This window comes from Pantherophis guttatus, chromosome 3 (assembly GCF_059756535.1).
Source record: "Pantherophis guttatus breed Tessera chromosome 3, ASM5975653v1, whole genome shotgun sequence".
NCBI classification, from domain to species: Eukaryota; Metazoa; Chordata; class Lepidosauria; order Squamata; family Colubridae; genus Pantherophis; species Pantherophis guttatus.
Window position 1 is genome coordinate 15,865,170 of NC_142065.1, and position 19,379 is coordinate 15,884,548.

General features: G+C 36.7%; 1 protein-coding gene across 1 annotated transcript in view; it reads left to right on the top strand.

Moving 5' to 3' along the window:
- LOC117674879 (piezo-type mechanosensitive ion channel component 2-like) overlaps positions 1-19,379 on the top strand; it is a 67,738-nt gene that overhangs the window by 13,094 nt on the left and 35,265 nt on the right. Inside the window, exons 8-23 of the mRNA XM_034433103.3 lie at positions 575-838; positions 1,240-1,345; positions 2,730-2,911; positions 3,626-3,774; positions 5,485-5,658; positions 7,415-7,456; positions 9,725-9,795; positions 10,701-10,864; positions 11,355-11,531; positions 11,996-12,139; positions 13,064-13,264; positions 14,074-14,278; positions 14,464-14,565; positions 15,887-16,052; positions 16,580-16,823; positions 17,614-17,710. Of these exons, the coding sequence (XP_034288994.2) occupies positions 575-838; positions 1,240-1,345; positions 2,730-2,911; positions 3,626-3,774; positions 5,485-5,658; positions 7,415-7,456; positions 9,725-9,795; positions 10,701-10,864; positions 11,355-11,531; positions 11,996-12,139; positions 13,064-13,264; positions 14,074-14,278; positions 14,464-14,565; positions 15,887-16,052; positions 16,580-16,823; positions 17,614-17,710 (2,488 nt within the window). The remainder of the gene's footprint in view (positions 1-574; positions 839-1,239; positions 1,346-2,729; positions 2,912-3,625; positions 3,775-5,484; positions 5,659-7,414; positions 7,457-9,724; positions 9,796-10,700; positions 10,865-11,354; positions 11,532-11,995; positions 12,140-13,063; positions 13,265-14,073; positions 14,279-14,463; positions 14,566-15,886; positions 16,053-16,579; positions 16,824-17,613; positions 17,711-19,379) is intronic.

Below are 19,379 nucleotides of genomic sequence, written 5' to 3' on the forward strand. Positions count from 1 at the left end.
TAAAAGGTGAACATTAGGGAAGTACAGTCTACAAGTGCATCTGGTAGATCTTTACAGGAGTGGTTAAGAATGTTATGTGAATATAGTCAATTAAGACCGAATAATATTTGCATATACCGTGGACAGATGGGGCAACCAATAGAGAGGTGATGAATTGTATAAAACTAGAAACATCACTAGAAGCCAAAATCACAAGGCTATGCCTGATTTACTTTGGCCAAATAATGCGTGCAAATTAATTGGAGAAGCCAATGATGCTAGGAAATAGTGGATCAAAAAGAAGAGGCAATCAAAAAACTTGATGGCTTGATACCATCAAAACTGATACAAAGACAAACATTTAAAAACTAAAAGAAGCTGTTTTTGATAGGGTAACATAGAGAACATTTGCCTATAAACTTGCCAGAAGTCAGACACGACTGAATGTTGCAGAATGAAATGAATATAAGAAATGTGTCTTGTTATACGTTGGCTATATTTTTACAGTCCTATTATCCATATTGGTCTATGAAACTGCAACCTTATCAAAATCTGCCTGCTTTAAAATACATAATTGCTATGTATTCATTCATAGGTTTGGAGTATCACCTACAATAGCTGGCTAACTTTTGTCCTGCTAATTTGGTCCTGTATAATTTGGATGGTACATGACCGTCAACTCTATGCCTTGCGCAGTTTACCCTTTCTTGTCTCCTATGGAAATGTACTGGTGATTCTTAATTTTATTGTGGGACTGAATCTTTCGCAAGAGGAATTATTTCCAGGAGTTGCAACTTCATTACTCATTGACTTGGATTTGAAACCTTATTCTATTCCCTGTGTCCATCTGGGGGCCAAGGTAAGCATATACTTGCTAAAATGAACAGCTACTTTGGTCTAGTGGTTAAGGCATCAAGCTAGAAGCTGGGAAACTGTGGGTTCCAGTCCCGCCTTAGGCATGAAAACTGGGTGATCTTGGGCTAGTAACTTTCACTCAGCCCAACATACCTCACAGGTTGTTGCTGTGGGGAAAATAGGAGATGGAAGGACTATTATATATTTTCACCATCTTGAGTTGATTATAAAAAATAATAAAGACAGGATATAAACAAATAAGCAATAAATAAATTGCTATTGCCCTTGTGATCAGTAGGAGTTTCAGGGTGCTGAAAAGACAGTAAAATTGAAGCCATACTTCCAGTGCTGGCTATTTCTCATATACATATTCCTCATTAAAATACCTATGTGGTTCTGTTGCAGATTTTATATCAGTTAACTTTCTGGTTATTGTTGAAGCACTATGTGATGCAAAGGCAGAAGCAAAAAGAGGAGGGATTTCTCAAAGAAGTGATAGTACATCAAACTGGTAAGAACATGTGAATATTGGATAAAGTTACCCTGATCCTTCACCCCTCTCTTGAAAATGGATTTTAAAAGTCTTCATTCAGTCCAGGAATGATGGCAGAGAAACTAATTTAGGAAATAGTCCTAAATTACACAAAGACAGATCGTATCTAATGGTTAGGGAAGAAAACCTACTTCATTGTAGGAGCAGTTTGAGAATAGAATCTATTTAGGGGTTTTCTAAGATATATTCAGGTTGAATCTGGGTAGCCATGAATCATGAATTCTTTAATTTGAATTTTTTTAGTAACCCTAGAGAAGTGTTTGTCAACATTGACAACTTGCTGGCTGTAGAATTCTGAGAGTTCGCCCACTCATCTTGAAGTTGAAAACTTGAGAAACACTGTTAAGGCTTATAAACTATGTTTTTCTATTGGCTTTGGACTTGCTTCATCACATCTCGTGGAAGGTAGCGTACTTCAGTCTCTACTACAACTTCACTGCAACTTCAGTATGTCAGGAAAGAAATACAGACAAACACATTAGTGAACTTAATCCTAATCTTTCTACTCTATTTCACAGCCTTCATAAAAAAAAAAAAGATTGATTTCCCTGTTTAAGAATCAGTGAGTTGAGCACCAGACTTTGCTCCCCGCCACACCTGCTCCCAATTTCTGGGTTCAAGAAATCCATTATTCTCTCCACTATCTCCTCACACTGAAAACATATATGTGTGTTTGCCCCCGGATGCATGGTAGCCATTTTTTTTCTTTCTATTGACTCAGGTCAAAATTATTTTTATTATTATGGAAGCCAGGGACACTCAGGGCTGGTGGTAGCTGTGTTTCAGTCTCATTTTTTGTACTCTTCTATTGGTGAGTGAGAGGGAAAACAAGTTGACTCATGTGGTTTGGAACCACTAGGCATGGGGGTGATTGATGCTGTATTCAAACTGGTTGGAAAGGGAGTGAAAACTGTACAGTCTGAGAATGCATGATTCTATTAGAATGAACGATGAGAAAATGCATTGTTGGGGAGGAGATGGATGCTACATACATTATGCTTTGTATACATAGAAATGTTCAATGAAGTATAGGCATTAGATGTAGAATATTTCATTCTTAAGAAAAAAAAGAGGGGACATGTATGCATGTATAGGTAGCATTACAATGGAGGTGGAGGGAAAGTGAGTATTCTGTGCTTATTCCAAGCTCAGTCTTATCTAGAGCTGTTCAGTAGGAAATCCTGTGGAATCCAATGAGACTTGCTGCTAAATAAGGGTACTCTGGATTGTAATATTGTACCATAAATAGTTAGTCAAATGCGATAACATTTATCCTAAAAAAACCATTCTGGTCCATTAAATATTGATGATGCTCCTGATTGAATATACACTCCTGTTGCAGAAATGGACACATCGCAAAATCTGTTTGTGGAAATATTTGGTTCTATACTTAAGAGGATCCTAATAAAATACTGGATTTACTTCTGTTCCATCATGTTCTTTGTTGTCAGCTTCGATGGCAAAGTGGTCCTGTATAAAATTCTTTACGTTATCCTTTTTTTGTTCTGTGTGGCTTTATATCAGGTAAGCAGATCTGGAATTTGAGACTTCTACTTGATTCCTAACTTCTGAAGGGAAAAGAAAGCACTGCTAAATCAAATCAGTTAGTTTGCAGTTCTTTTGATGCTTTATCTTTGAAATTTTAATCTTTTTCTATTTCTACATTAATTTGCAATTTGCGTAGAAGTTTGTAGAAAAATACATTTCCATGTACTTGTATATTTTCCCCAAAGGCTTATAACTCTCTATAATCTTATGTCACATTCCAGATGCTATTGTGTTTGCAAAAGTGCCTTAGAAGTTTCAAAGTGCCAACATTAAAGATATTTTTAAATTAGTTCATTCCTTGGCTTCAGGAATGCATGCATCTGATAAATTCACATTAAATTATAATTAAAAAATCCCCTTATTATTTACTGTATAGCCTAGTCATGTTATTTTAATTCACATATGGGAGAAACTGTCTATGCCTCTAAAAGCAATTATGATTACTGAGAGTTTTCTTTTTTAAAATTTGTGAGGGTTGCACAAGAAGTTGAAATTTCTCAAGAAAGAAAATAATTGCAGACACACAACATTTATCTATATACACATTTTGATAACAATATAAAGACAAATGGACTTTGAAAACTCTGTAGCTCACTTTGATTTGTTGTGACTCTATATACTATAAGCCTTCAGTAGGTTATTTGATTATAATCAATACTAAAACTACAAAATTAAATTTATTGGTTCCAGTTTCATTACGAAGGATGGCGACGAGTCCTGAAGGGATTTTGGCTGATAAGTGTCTCCTATTCAATGATAGTCCTCATTGCTTTATATACTTACCAGTTTGAGATGGTTTCTGCATTTTTCCTAAAAACTTTGGAAATATCAGAGGAAAGGTAAGAACTTTCATTTAAGATTCTATATTGCTATTGTATCTTGAGATTTTATCCCCCAAATTCTATTGTATAGAAGCAAATAAAGAATTTGCTGCTGGTATTAAAATATAGATGCCAATACTAGATGAAGTCAACTACATCTCAAATCTTCATGGCACACACATATAGATGTTAGTACAAGTTGTTTTGTTTAATAAGCACTTGTTAAGTGATCATTCAATGGCCCTGAATGAGGGTGACTTACAAGGAGTCTTCAAAGTACCAGTAATTGAAATGTACTTACATCACATGATTATGATACAGGTGTTTTATAAACAGCCTGCAATTACAATGTTGCAGCACCTCGCCATTTGCGACCTACACAACCAAAGGCAATGGCCATCATGCTTAAAATGGCATGGAATGCTTAAGTGTAGGAACTGGAAGTGCTGGATTTGAACTGCCAGGCCCAATTCCCATTTTATAGTAATATAGAAGTGGAGGTGGGTTTTTTTTGTCAACTTCTCAGTCTGATACGCAGCTCTGATATGCCTTGTGGGAGTTAGATTTAAGATGTAATAAATTACTGGGAAAAGGCTATATAAGTGATGGAACTGAGCCAAAGCAAAGCACAGATATATTTATTATTAGATTGTTTTTTATCCCACCTTTATTACTTTATAAATACTCATGCTGGTGAACATATCTAATACTCCTTTCTCCTCCTATTTTCCCCACAACAATAACCCTATGAGGTGAGGTGAGGTGAGAGAGAAAGAATGACTGACCCAAGATCACTTAACTGGCTTTCGTGCCTAAGGCAGAACTAGAATTCATGGTCTTCTGGTTTCTAGGTTAGCACCTTAACCACTACACCAAACTGGATTTCTTAGATATATGCATGTATGGTGGGCTCTGTTAGGTTATACAAAGTGTCAGGTAAGAATTGCTTACTGAGATTAATAATATGGCTATGGGAAATTTTAGCTAAAGTCCCAAGATGTTTTTTGCTGTTATTTAGTGAAGCAATTCAAAGAGCTAAAAATAAAGTAACTGGTCAATTCATGATTATTACAGCAAAGCTGGTTGTATCACAACATTGGAAAAACCCAGAAGCTCCATTACTAGACATCTGGTATGAAAAATTATGGAAAAATGTTGGTAATGGAAAAATTGACATTTAGAAGATGGAAAGTGTTGGAATGTATCAGAAAAGTTACTTTTGTTTCAGTTGGAGGAAAGTAATCCTTCATGGGTTCAACCCATGAACACATTGTCCCATGAGATGACATTTCTTCTTCTTTAGGGAAAAGTGTTTTTTAGAGAACTGTATCAGATTATTACATATAAGTCCTATCAAAGTTTTTCCGTGCAAAGACCTATGAGTTACACATTTAGAATATTATTTACAGAAATAACTTTCCACTATTTACCTGTTAAGTACAGAGCTGTAGACAGGAATATTTAAAAACGAGCTAGGTTGAGGCGTGATGGGTAGTCAAGGTGGTCACCGGTGTGCAGGTTCACACGTCTATTGTGCTGAAATATGTTTACCTGAGGAAAGGATAGAGAATGCCCCTTTTCTCTGAATAACTGGCTAGGTTCATCATTCTTTTAAATTAATAATTATACATATATTGACTTATGCTTAAGTACCTGTAATGTGAAATAATTCTTTTCCTCCTTTTCATTAGCTGACTTTGCATATATTTTTGTCTTTTCATTTGGCAGATTAAAAGATTTGGGCCTTGAGCAGTTCAGCATAAGGGAACTTTTTACAAAGATTCTATTACCCTGTGCCTTTCTTCTTGTTTGTATTGTTCAACTGCATTATTTCCATAAAGATTTCCTGAATATCACAGATCTGACCAATATTTCTGTGAATCCATCTTCTTCATCTGGCAGGTATTATGTGCAGACAACTGTATTTAATGTACGCTCCATAAGAAATGGAGAAAGGAAGAGCTAAAGAGAAGGAAAAAGAAAGAAAAGAGAGAGAGAGAAGGAGAAAGAGACACAGAGAGAAACTCCTCTTTAGAAATAAATATGTTTTAAGTATATGTGTTCTTAGTAATGAATGTATGTATACACACATCTTCCCTTTTGAATGGCTTATTGGGTCACGGAGCTAGTAACCCCTAGTTACTATTCTTTTGTTCTACAGAGATGTCAAGATAGATGATTTTGGCTTCATATTTCCTGTATTTTATATTGAAAGTTAATTGCTCAGGGACAGAATTTCTTGCAAATAAATAGTCCCAAAGTTAGTCCTCAGTATAATTAGATAGCAATAGCAATAGCAATAGCACTTATATGCTGCTTTATATGCTGCTTTATAGTGTTTTACATCATTCTCTAAGCAGTTTACAGAGTCAGCATATTGCTCTTGACAATCAGGGTCCTATTTTACGAACTTCAGAAGGATGGAAGGCTGAGTCAATCTTGAGCCAGTGAGGATCAAACTCTTGGCAGTGAACTGAATTAGCCTGCAATACTGCATTCTAACCACTGAGCCACCATGGCTCCTAGATCTCCTTCATTCTTTAAGAGATGTCACTGGGTTGTTAAAATGGCACTGATATGGGTTGGCCCAAAATTTGAGATCCAGTGTAGTGGTTAAAGTGTTAAATTTGGAATGGAGAAACCCTGCTTCTACTCCACCCCCATGGACATTCAGGTCATAACTTTAGGACATTCGTTTTATCTCAATCCAACCTAACTCATAGGTGGTAGTTATGGGGAAATAAGTACATGTCAAATAAAAATACTAAATAATTCTCATCTATCTCTTCCTCTTTTTGATATGGCTCCTCCTTGGTTATTTATCTGGCTTCAATACACTCTCCCACCTGGTTTTTATTCTCCTGATCCTATTTAGGGTTTTGCTTAAATGTATAATTGCTTGAAAATGAAAGGTGTTAGGACCATGCACACTGTCTCCAACCTCGGTGTCTTCTCATATTATTCATTCTCTGGAATATAAAGTTCTACTCATATTCAGCAAAATGTTATCACTATTTTCTGTCCCACCATAAATCTGGCTTTCTTAGAGTACATGACTGTGAAGACAAGCAGCACCTGCAATGCAACTATCTTAACTTTTATTATTCTTCATTTCTAATTGGTTGTCAGAACTCCTGTGTGAAGTAATTGGTTTTTATTACATCAGCTTTTCTCCAGCTTGCTTCTTTCTCTGGGCCTATTGTGCTACATTTCCTAAAGTTTTCAGAATGATGAGAGTTTATAGCCAAATTATTTGTTAATCTACCTGGGAAGTTAAGAGTCAAGTTGGGTCTCCTTCAAACCTAGCTGGTCTGCATTATTTATATGAATATATGTCTGCAATTTTCCTGGTATGATAATGAAATGGTTTACCAATGTCTTCTAGATTTTTTTTTAATTTGCAGTCTGGCTCACAAACTTGGAAAGTCTCCCATTTTGAGTGTTTCCATCCACAAATTAGCTTCCTAGACCAATCGAGGTTTATCAGATGCTGCTGTCTATTGAGGCAGATTATCAAATATGGGAGGGCTATAGAATATGGAAAGTAAAACGAGGAGAATTTCCTTTTTAAGGGATAAAATATCTTTGTTACTATAATACTGGCTTTCAGTAATTGGAATTGAATAGGTGCTGAGATTTATGTTCTGTTCCTCCCCAGTGACAAGCAAATGGAAATTCTTGTGTGTCTTCTGGCTAATAAGTGAGTTGGCTTTATCTCTTGAAACTTTCTCTTGCAAATAACATTGTCTAGAAAAAAAGTACAACTTCATGTAGCACGTTTTTATGTTCCATATGCAACTTCTTGTATTCAGTAAGACAGTGTAAAACATGGTCAATAAATAAATAAGAAAATAAATGTTCCCAGGTAGATCTGAGTTTGTGATATTAACTCTTGTTTGCATTGTCTGTCATTTATGTCTCTGACCCCCATAGGCAGGCTTCTACTTTAGTCATGCATGCTTAACAGATACTAGCTATGCAAATCTTTTTTAAAAAAAAAAATCCACAAGGATGTGCATACATATGTATGAAGAGTCAGCCTGAAGCAGCCTTTGAGGCAGCTGTGTAAGACTGAAAAAAGATGCAGCTACTTTAATGCTTTGAAGAGGTGCTTTATACATGCACTCCTTTGTGCTGTGAAACACTTTTGTTGAAGGATTGGCACACCCTTGCCAGTTATTAAACAAGCAGAAAGCTAGCCAAAGTTAAGAGATTATTAACTTGCTTTCTATAGTTAAAACCCAGATAAAATGAAATATTGCTAAAAGTATGAAATCACAGTCAGCAATTATTGCTCACGGAAATGTCCTCTTCCAGGAAGGGATGCATTTCTGAATATAGTTAGGGTGCTGAGTGTTGCAATCATACATAGATTTCCTTGGAGTAAGTTAGCTTGAATCCAAACACTCTTTCTTCTAAGTATATGTGTAAATACTTACACTATAAGATCCTGCTAAAGGAATTGTGGCTTATTGAAAGGTCACTGATGCCCTTAACTGGCATTTCCAGTTAGATGCTTCTGGTAGCAGTTGGGAAAGACTTTGTCTAAAATCCAAATCTGGGAAATTTCTGAACTGGCAATGTCACTTGTTTTTTAATCTTTTTAGGATTAAAGAAACACTCCAAAAACTGCAAAGTAGATGAGATTGAAATGCATAGAATATTAAATGTTTGAATCTGCTTAACCTTTGAAGCCTATGCAGGTCAGGTGGGCAGATTTTACAGAAAAAAGTTATCTAGACTCTGATCCACTCAATATTATAAAAGAAGCGCCTTGAATTGCGCTAGAAAGTATACAATTAATCAGTGCATTACTTGTAGCAACAGAGTAACACAGTATCAAGAATGACCAGGAAGCATATGGGTCATTTCAATTTAGACTAAGTTTTTGGTTGGTCTTTAAGATAGTCCTATGGAGAATGAATTTATAAAACTGATATACAACCTGACTCCCAGAAACTCTAGGTATTTTAACATTTAATTTTTTTAAAAAAAAATAGACAAAAATATAAGAAACTGCAAGAAAAAAATGGGAACAAGAAAAAGGAAAAGGATTCACAGAGGGCTGAGTGAAAAGCCATGTCTTCAAGGCCTTTCTAAATACCAGAAGAGTCAAGGCCATTTGAATCTAAGGGGGAACCTTATTACAGAGGGCTGAGGCTGCAACAGAGAAGTCCAATGTCCTGAAAGTTGTGTTATTTAATCAGTAGATCCTGGAGCATGCCAGCTCTGCCAGATTGGATCAGCTGGGCAGATAAATGGGAGATAACTGGTTCCTTAAGCATCCTGGCCCTATATCATGAAGGGCTTTATAGGTAGTGACCAGCATGCCCATCACTGCCTGTGCTGCTGCATTCTGAACTACCGGTAGTTGAAGATTCTGGGTGATTTTTGAGGGAAGTGCCATGTAGAATGCAAATCTAACATTCTTTTTCTTTTGGTTTTCTTAAAATATTCCTGGAAAATATGTACTTGTCAGAGTTTATTGTCTCCCTCATTATCTGTAATACATCACTAGATGAGCAGCATGTAAATTTGGTAAATAAATAAACAATAAAGAAAAATAACTTTTAAAAATTACCTGAATGACCTAAGACCGTGATGGCAAACCTATGCCACGTGTGCCAGAGGTGGCACACAGAGCCTTCTCGGTTTCCATCCAGCTGGTCTTCGCAGGCACTGGAGCACCAGAAAATGGCCTGAAAACATCCCCAAAACCAGCCTGAAAATGACCTGAAAAACAGCCTGAAAACAGCCCCAAAAATGGCCTGAAAATGGCCAAAAACAGGCATGTGCGTGCCGGCCAGCTGGTCCAAGTTTCCAGCACTCCGGCACGCATACATGCACTCACGTTTTGACATGGGCACTCAGTGCCGAAAAGGTTCACCATCACTGACCCAATATGTATCTTGCTTCATTAGTCATGCAATGGCTAGACTGGTTAACTATTCTAATGTATTTTAAACAGGCTGGCTCCTGAGCCATTACAACAGTCTTTTCCAGATGGACTGGAGAAGTCTGAGAATACTACAGAAAATGGTAAGGTGGAAAAGGGAACTCTTCTATTGAAAATATAGAAAGTAGTGGTTTGCTTTATTCTAATAAATCTGGCATTCATTTTGTAAATGTAATATTTGTCTCCCAATCCCAGTATAAAACAACATGGCAAGGGGGGATTGCTGTTTTTAGGTTTGAGGAACAAAATTCATCAGTGGGATGTACCAAGAGTCTTGGTGGCGCAGCAAACTAAAGTGCTGTTAACTAGCACCAGCTGCCTGCAATTACTGCAAGTTCAAATCTCACCAGGCTCAAGGTTGACTCAGCCTTCCATCCTTTCGAGGTAGGAAAATGAGGACCCAGATTGTGGGGGCAATAAACTGACTTTGTATTTAAAAAAAAAGAACACCGCTTGTGGGGGTGGGCAAAAGCCCTACTAAGCAGGTATATACAAAAGTATGACGGCTATTGCTTAATGCATTGTAAGCCGCCCTGAGTCTCCGGAGAAGGGCGGCATATAAATCGAACCAATAAAACCTCCCCACAGATGAATTTTTGGCAGATATTTTTGGCAGTAGGTGCACATCACAGCATCACACTTTGAATCAATATTTCTCAAACTTGGCAACTTTAAGGTATGTGGATTTCAATTCCCAGAATTCCCTAACAAGCCAAGGTTGAATGAATTCATATGCAAATTCAGGCCAGTTTAATAGTCATACTTCTATTCACATAATTGCAAATTTTAAAAAGAATTACCAGTATTTTCACCAAAACTAATATTTTTTTGGTGGTCACAGCAGTAGTTCTATTATATTCCTCTCTGCCATATTATTTGTTTATCTCTTCATTGAGAAACTTTTAAAGTGAAAACTTTTGGGAAAATCCCAGGTCCTTTTTTATTCTGCTTATTTTATTTTATTTTAATCAATTACTTTTCTTTTTAGTGGTAAAGGGGAATAAATGGGCAGAAGAAGTGGACAAGTTGCCACCTTGTCTTCTGAAGATCATAGCAATGTCTCAGGATATGCAGATTTTTGCATGGAGATTTCTGGAGCTGCACATCCTTAAGATTGTGTCCATTTGCACTATCTGGATCACACTTCAAGAGGTTAGTAAATAACTATCTCATCTGGGAAATAGTCCAAAGGGAAAAACCAGGAATTAAGATAGGAATTCAGTCAAGAAAGCAGAACAATATAAATCTGGATATAAAAGAACACTCCTTTTCTTCATGAAGTTGATTTGTTAATATTTAATACAGAATTGTATTATTAATAAGTTAATAATCCAGAATGTTATTTAGATATGTTATGGGTTCTTCAAGTTACAAAGGCTCTAAAGTTTAGTTGTGATTATAAATATAGTGTATTTCTTCATAAACATCTTGATCTTTATATTGTATATTGTGCCTAGTTACATATGCATGAAAAATCAAACTACTATTACTATGGCTAAGTTTGAGGGTAAACTTTCCAACCTGGATTAGATCATCTGCTTCACTTGATCAAGACTGAAGCACAAGACTAAAGCACAATTTGTTTGCAAATATGATTCCGTGTTGCTTTTTACTTTCTTTGCTTGTCTCCAATTTTCTGTAGGTGTGTTTGATGAACTACGTTTTCTTTATTGTGTGGACATTTGCTATTCCTTATTCCAAATTTCGTCCCTATGCCTCAAGAATCTGTACATTTTGGTCTTGTTTGATGGTCATCTGTAAAATGTTATATCAGCTGAAATTTATCAAGCCCTGGAATTATTCCTCAAACTGCACTCAGGTCAGTGTGCTAATGGGCTGAAGATCCAAATTTCTTTCTTAATCAGATACAGAACGTTTTGCACATTCCTGATGATTAACTTAACCTTCTACAATTTGATATCGTCAAGATATTTTGGAATTGCAACCCCAAAATTTCCAGGTGGTGTGACTTACAGATAGTATAGATTAGAAGTGGGAAGGTTTGAAGAAAATAAATAAATGAGAGTGTATTTTTCTGAAATAAAATCCCCACCTTTTTTTCCTTTGAGGATTTTTTTGCCTGTTCTTTTTCTTTAAAAATGAAAACAAGAAGTACAATTGTATACTGTAGAGTCATTTGGCCAATGAGCTACCATATAAATTAAACATGAAGTAGTATAATTTTGAAAACAGAAGTGTTTGGCTAATAGGATGCCATATAAATTGAATGAATGAAGAATGAATGAATGAGTGAGTGAGTGAATAAAGTGTCCATCTCTTCAGGAACTGTATTTGAATATGACTTACCATTCTATCAATGTTGATGAGTTTTTGGAGAAATCATCTTTGTACATGACACCAATTGACCCAGCACTCTGGATTGGAGGACTGATGAAGTGCAGTGACAATATTTTTCTTTATCTAAAGGTAGGACTCTATTTAGCCACTAATATTATGGTAAGCAAGAGAATATTACAAAATGTATCTTTTTTCTTATAAGACAGAGATTGTGAGATTAGTTCTTCTTATGGGAAAACTGATGTTTGTCTAATAATATTATCAGATAAACTTTGTAATATCACTTTAAAATTAGGAACAAGACTGATTCAAGACATTTTGCTATTTCAAATGGGTGGTCTGTTAGATGTTCAGAAGCAGACCTAAATCCTACTTTAGCACTAGTACTTGATTTCCATTCATTCACCATTAAGGAGGATCATAGGTCCTCCTTATTCTCTTTCTCTTCCATCAAAAGAGAATGATTCATGAATAATGGCCATCATAAACAAGTACCGTATTTTTCGGAGTATAAGATGCAGCTTAGTTTTTGGGGAGGAAAACAGGGGAAAAAAATCTGCCTACCAGGTTTTCATCTGGCTAGCATCCTTAGTCTGGTCAGCTTTAGCACATTAGTTTCCTGGTTTTAAGCGTGCACACACTTTTTTAATCTACTGCTTGGGGATAAAAAATAGTTTCTAAAGCACAGCTGAAAGGGAGCAGCAATGAGAAAAGCAGGCAAAGCACTGAAATTGCTTCACTTGTTAGCACCTTGTTAGGGCTGAAAAAAAACTTCTAAAACACAGCTGAGAGTTGGACAGAGCAGGAAAAGCCCATGGAAGATGCTTCACTCGCTAGTGCCTCATTAGGGCTGAAAAAAGCTTAGAAAAAGCTACATTCAGAGTATAAGATGCACCCACATTTTCAGCCTCTTTTCGGGGGGGGGAGTGCATCTTATACTCTGAAAAATATGGGTATATATCGGTAGTTGTTTCAGTAGGGTGAGCTTTGGTATGTAGGGTACTTGGGGAACTGAACATTCTTATGAAGGATGTATTTTCCTATATTTCTTAGAACCATCTTACCATCATGATTCTAATGGCTTTAGAAGCAACAGTGTATCGCCACCAATATTTTTACAGGACTCAGAACCAACTATTGCCACCTGTCACAGGTAGCCTTTTTAATAATATTGCCCGGGAGAACTTGGATGAAGGGCTACTCAACTGCATCAAATACTTTCTCAACTATAGTTTTTACAAATTTGGACTGGAGGTGAGAAAATGTTGGTAAGAAAGGACCATAACTTCTTGGTATTGGGGAATGAGACAGGCAGCTTGGAAGACAAAAGATGCTTGGTTTCAAGTAAGAAATAATCTGATATGGCACTAGAGAGCCAAGTGCTGTGGCAAGGTGAAGCTTTCTGACATCTAGTTCACAATATGGACTACTTCACTTTATAGTTTTGGGAATTCAGAGAGAAATCCATCTGTCTTCCCTACAAATATGTAGATAAGAGACCATACTCTTTCTGTCCAATGTTTTCAAATGTTTTGAGACATTTGAATTGATATCCACAATTCTTCAGCCATAGTAGATTACAAAAAATTCTCCTCTGAGCATGTTAATTGGGGAATCTGGAAGTTGTAGTCATAACAGACCTCAAAGTTACTGGATTGAGAAATACTAGATTCATCTATATTAGATTGTACAGATAGTGAATTGCTGTCATTGGTATATCAAAGCTGCACTTTCCCCTGCTTGTATATAATTATATATATTTAACGAAGTACTGTGGGTTTATCTGGGTATAGAAAGCAAAACACAAATTAATAGCCATAAATGCCCATAGTGAACCATTGATTTGCTTAACAACCACAGTGTTTCCTTAACAACCATCACAAGAAATATTGTGATGTACCAGTTATATAATCATCACAATATATGATCACAATGGGCAGACTCATTATATGTAGAGTATTACCTGTATGTAATTGCAGATTCAGTTCTTGAGCTCAGTGTTAAGTCCCTTCAGCCTGGAGCCATTGTGATGTTAGCTCAGCTGCCTCTTCTTCTTTTTTCAGATATGCTTTATGGCGGCAGTTAATGTGATTGGGCAACGCATGGACCTCTATGCACTTATCCATGCAAGTTGGCTGACTTACCTGTTGAGCTACCGTCAGAGGAAAGCAATAGCCCAAGTCTGGCCCAAATACTGTTTCTTCCTTGCCAGCATTGTGGCCTTTCAGTATTTGCTTTGTATTGGTCTCCCACCTGCTTTGTGCCAAGGTGAATGCAGCACTGTTTGGGGAAGCAGAGATATGTCATGTGGAGGGTAATAGCAATAATTGAGCAGAGGGTTGGCTTTGCCACTAGTGTTCAGCAGCTCCCTTTGCATCAAACTTGTCTGGACAGCAAATTTGTAAATTAGTTCAAGAAGTTTTGTGTAATGCAGTTGATCTCTTTGATGACAGATTATCCATGGAGAAGTTCCCACTGGTTGTTCCCTTCAAATCTGATTAAGTGGCTTTATCTGCCTGATTTTGCTGAAAGACCTAATACTAATTTTCTCCTGTGTAAGTATAATTTGGAAAGGGTTTGCTTAATAAGGAAATGTAACTTATTTGTAGACCAATATAATTCTGGACTGTGTCTTGCAGGTAACGGTGATAATGACATGACATACCTAAAGTCCTCCCAGAATTGCTTGATGAATGGATGGCAATAGAAAACTAATATATAAATTACAGCTAAATACTCTATACAAATTACAGTTGGGGAAAATGTGGACAAAATGGGCAATGTTACCTACCTCAGTATTATCTATATGTAGAATAGGCAGTAAGGTGCACTTCATATCGGAAAGATTACTATATTGACAGTCCAAGGAATATGAGTGTCTCAGTCTAAAGTATTTGTGGAGCATTAAATATCTATTCCTGATTTATATGCCCATAATTTTTTAAGATTTCAGACATGGGATTTTTCTTGTCCAATCTGTATAAAGATCCTGTTCTTTTCCAGCAAGCAATGACTTTTGTCCTTTTAATTTAGGTTGCATATATGGCTATGAACTTGCTCTTCATGTTCTGCAGCTCTTGCAGATTCCTCTAAAGCCTTCTTCATCTTACTTTTATCTGGTTATCCTTGACTGCAATCTGCCAAGAAACAGCAGCACAATTTCTTACTATTAAAAATAAAATAGTCACAGATTAAATCAAATATATGTATCCCATTTGATCTTGCAATAAAAATAGTATTTTATTTTTTTAAAGACTTAGCAAACACCCTGCTAAAGGAATTTTCCCACTTCCAACTGAATGTGCCCATTCTGGAGATCCTATTCCGTAATGACAATTCTTTGCTAAATCCTTTTCATTTTTAAAAAAATAATCTGTTTCCAAAAGGTTGCCCTCCTTACAGTTCACCTTAACAAAAATCCGAATATAGGTGCAGTATTGTGGCAAAAAATAGGAAAAGGTATTTGATAATGAGTTACCCTACAAATATCACTGTATATTGAATTCCATGCAGAATACTTATCTTCTAGCTTTTTAGTGCATCAATTTGTTTATTTCTTCTCAGCTAGTGAATCTTTGTAAAATTAGTTTTGCTTCTTCTGGCTGACTTGTACAAGTCAAGCAGCTGGTAGCAGTGAAAACAGCAGAGCTGCCTCTAAAATTCATTGTTGCAGGTTTGCTGCACTGCTGCATTGTTTTTTAGTGTTACGGAACATGGCCCTTTCTGTAATTGATAGCAAGATGACATTTTTATATGACTGTTTATTTATACACACAGATGCTAAAAGGCATCTCGGAGAAACATGTTATGGTAAGAAGGTAAAGTTGAAACCATCTTCCAGATTTTTAAAAAAATATCTTTCTTTCCTTATGGCAGATGATTTCCTTCTTCTGCTTTTTGCTTCCTTCCAATGGCAAGTTTTTGAAGATGAGGATCAGCCTGTAGTCAGGCTGCAAGCTGGAGATAACTCAGAGATTAATCAAGATTTGGGCCCAGCAGGTCTCAGTGAATTCAGTCGGGTACCAAACTTTATCCATTGCAGGTAAGAAATAAAGGAAAACATGTTTATGTTTGGGTTTTCTCCAGAAGCAGACCAACTTCACGAAATACTGTCCTCTAGATATGTAGGATTAAAGCTCTCATAATACCTAGCTGGTACAACTATTGAAATCTGGGACTGCTTCTTAATATAATGTGGAATTTTTTCAGGTACTGATAGCAGCTGTGATTTCCAAATTCTCCACCCCCAACAGCAGTGCCAGCTCAAGGTATATGGTGCCACACATTAAATGATGGTGCCACCACCTGCTAATGCGCAGGTTTTCATTTTTAGAATAATTTGGAAGAAATGGCATCATTGGTAGCTCCTAGAGACCTTATGTCAATGTCTACTTGGCCTTAGCCTGACTCTACCCAAAAGGCCATAGTTATAAAAAAAATGGCTTTATACAGTGGGTGAATTCAGTCAGCACATTATGTAGAACCTATAGCCAATTCTGTCTTTGATTCCCTTGTTACTATGCAATCTAGTTTCTATTAATTCTATTCTCATGATTTTCTTCTGAACAGATCTTACTTGGATCTGATGAAAGTGCTTATATTCAAGTACTTTTTCTGGATTGCCCTTTGCCTAATTTGTGTGACTGCAACAGCCAGGATCAACATCTTCTGTGTGGGCTACTTTGTTGCCTGCTTCTACTTTATGCACTTTGGACAAAGCCTTCATCTGAAGCCCCTCAGAGACATTCTTAGACCATGGGACTACGTGATTGCTTACACTACTTTGGTTATAACAGTAAAGAATCTTCTTGCTGTATGTAGTGGGTTAATGTTTGTGATCAGCTGGGTGAAACTGGGCAAAAGTATTTATTGTAAACTGCCTCAGAAAAAGAGCTATTCTACATTTATTTCTAATGGTTCTTTAATTGGATGGAAGAAGATTTGTTTATTTGTTTTGAAATGGTCATTCAAAATAAAAAACAGTGCTGTGAATTTCTCATGTTTTTGCTCTTTTTAGATATGAAGTAGATATGGGGGTCCAATTATTTTGGCATATAAATTGATTTTCAGAGATCTGCAACCTCTATAGATTCTTATATTTAAATCTTAAAGGAATTTGATTTGATCCCAAGGCATTTTCTTAAGGAATTTTTCACATTGGGTATCTTTGAAATTGAGACTTTAGGGTGGCTAAGAAAACTTGAGAATGGTGGAAAGTTATGCAGCAGAAACAACAGATAGCAATTCCAAAATTAACTAGGCTTCAAAATACCAAGGAGAGAAATTTAAAGGAAATTCTCAAGCATTCTAAGAATAGAATAAGGTAGAAAATAAGAAGTTTGAGTTTCTTTTTAGTGTGAGAAATGTCAATATTTTGGCATAGAACATTGTTATTTTCATTGGGAAATAAGACACTGCTCATAATTCCTAAAAGGATGCAGCACAACTGGTTGCAGAAGTTGGGATTATGCAGCTTCCAACATGCTTTTTCAAAATCTAAAAGAGAAATTCATGATAGGTGGTTATTCCTGATAACTGATAAAAGATCTGGAGCCCTAATCCCTGCTAAATTATTCTTTTTCTTCCATTCTTTTTTTCTACAGGTTGGAGCATGTGCATACCTTAATAAATTACAAATAAATTATTGTTGGCTAATTCAGACATTTGCTATGTATTGCACAATACCAGGATATGAAATAGGTAAGTGGGAAGCAATTCCATAGAAAGAGAGTCTTTATATTATAAGGCATCCCAAATGTTCTTTAAAGAAAATTATAGATCTTTATTTCCTGAGTTTGTGTGTGTTAAACTGTAAGACTAGGAGTGGAGAGATTCAAGTTCTAGTCCTCCTTTGGGCAGAAAAGCCAAATGAGTGGGGCATTTCCCTCAGCCTGGGACTAGAAAGTCAAAATAATCTATCTACTGACCTGCACTGGACCTGGATGGTAGATTATGGTCCTTCAGTGTAGTGATCTTCATTCTACAATACACTGGAGATACAAAGCAACCACTTCACAAATGCATGGCACAATTTAGGAGAAAAAAAACATCAGGACAGAATTCAACAGTCCATCTGCATTTGAGAGACAAAGGCCACTCTTTTGAAGACAGCAAAGTCCACATTCTGGACAGAAAGGACCACTGGTTTGAAAGAGGGGTCAAAGAGGCCATCTACATTAAAATTGAACAGCCCTCTCTCAACAGAGAAGATGTGAAGTTTCCGAAAGATGCCCTAATTAATTCATGAGCCATGAGCCAAACTTCAAGAGAAATACAGTCATTTATTAGGAGCACCATTTCAGCAATATTCGCATGCAGTTAGAACTAATCCCACGTAGATTTACGTTCCCCTATGACCCTGTCTCTCCCCTCCTCCCTGGCCATGTCATAAATCACATTCTCCAGTTAACCACTTTGCCTGGCTGTGAAACCCAACATCCTTCTTCTGATTGCGGTAAGAAAGCATCTATGGAATGCAGCTTCAGTTATGGAAATCAATCAGCTCTATCAGTTCTCCCTCCCTCTTGCTCATGGCAACTTGAAAGCTTTGCAAGTTGACATAAGGAGGAATACGACACCACCTATCACAGCGATGGCTAACTTTTTTCTCATTACGTGCTAAAAGTGCATACATGCGTGCATGCAACAGCACACGTGTGTGCCAGCACCCATAATGCAATGCGGCCCCCTGTGCATGCATGCATGCCCCCCCACTCCCCCCCACGCATGCGCACACGACCCCCCTGCCCCCCGTTTTTGGCCTAGCAGGCTTATTTTTTCTTTCTCTAATCTTCCCACTTGTATGTGTATATGTCACCACAGGCATCCATGTATATATATGGATAAGTACCACAAGTAACTGAAAAGAATATAAAAAGTTGCATTTGGGGAAGAAGCTTAATAGTAGAATGGTTGATTTCCATGCAAAAGATCTTAAACTCAATTGCTTCTGAGTTCTTGGTAAAACCTTAAAAAGCAGTGGCCAGTCACAGTAGGTAATGTGAGGGCAGCCAGACAAGAACTCTTATCAGATAATTATTCTGAAAGTAGTTGCCTGTACTCATTCATCTGTTGGGCTCTTTCAAGAGTTGCAGATTGATACAAATGGCTGGAAACTTCACTGGTACATTAAATTATGAGAGCCTTCATAACTAGTAATGTAGATCTGCTATACAAGATTCAACTGATTTTTATAAATATGTTCTATAGATTCAGGAGATTCATGTTGCCTAAGCAGGAAAGCAAGTTCTTGAACTCAGATCAAAAAGATTCTGTAGCTAATCATGAAAAGCTAATGAATGTTGGGAGCCTACCAAGGATGAATAAGAGACTACCAAGAACTCCCAAGTCTTTAGAGTAGATTGGAAAT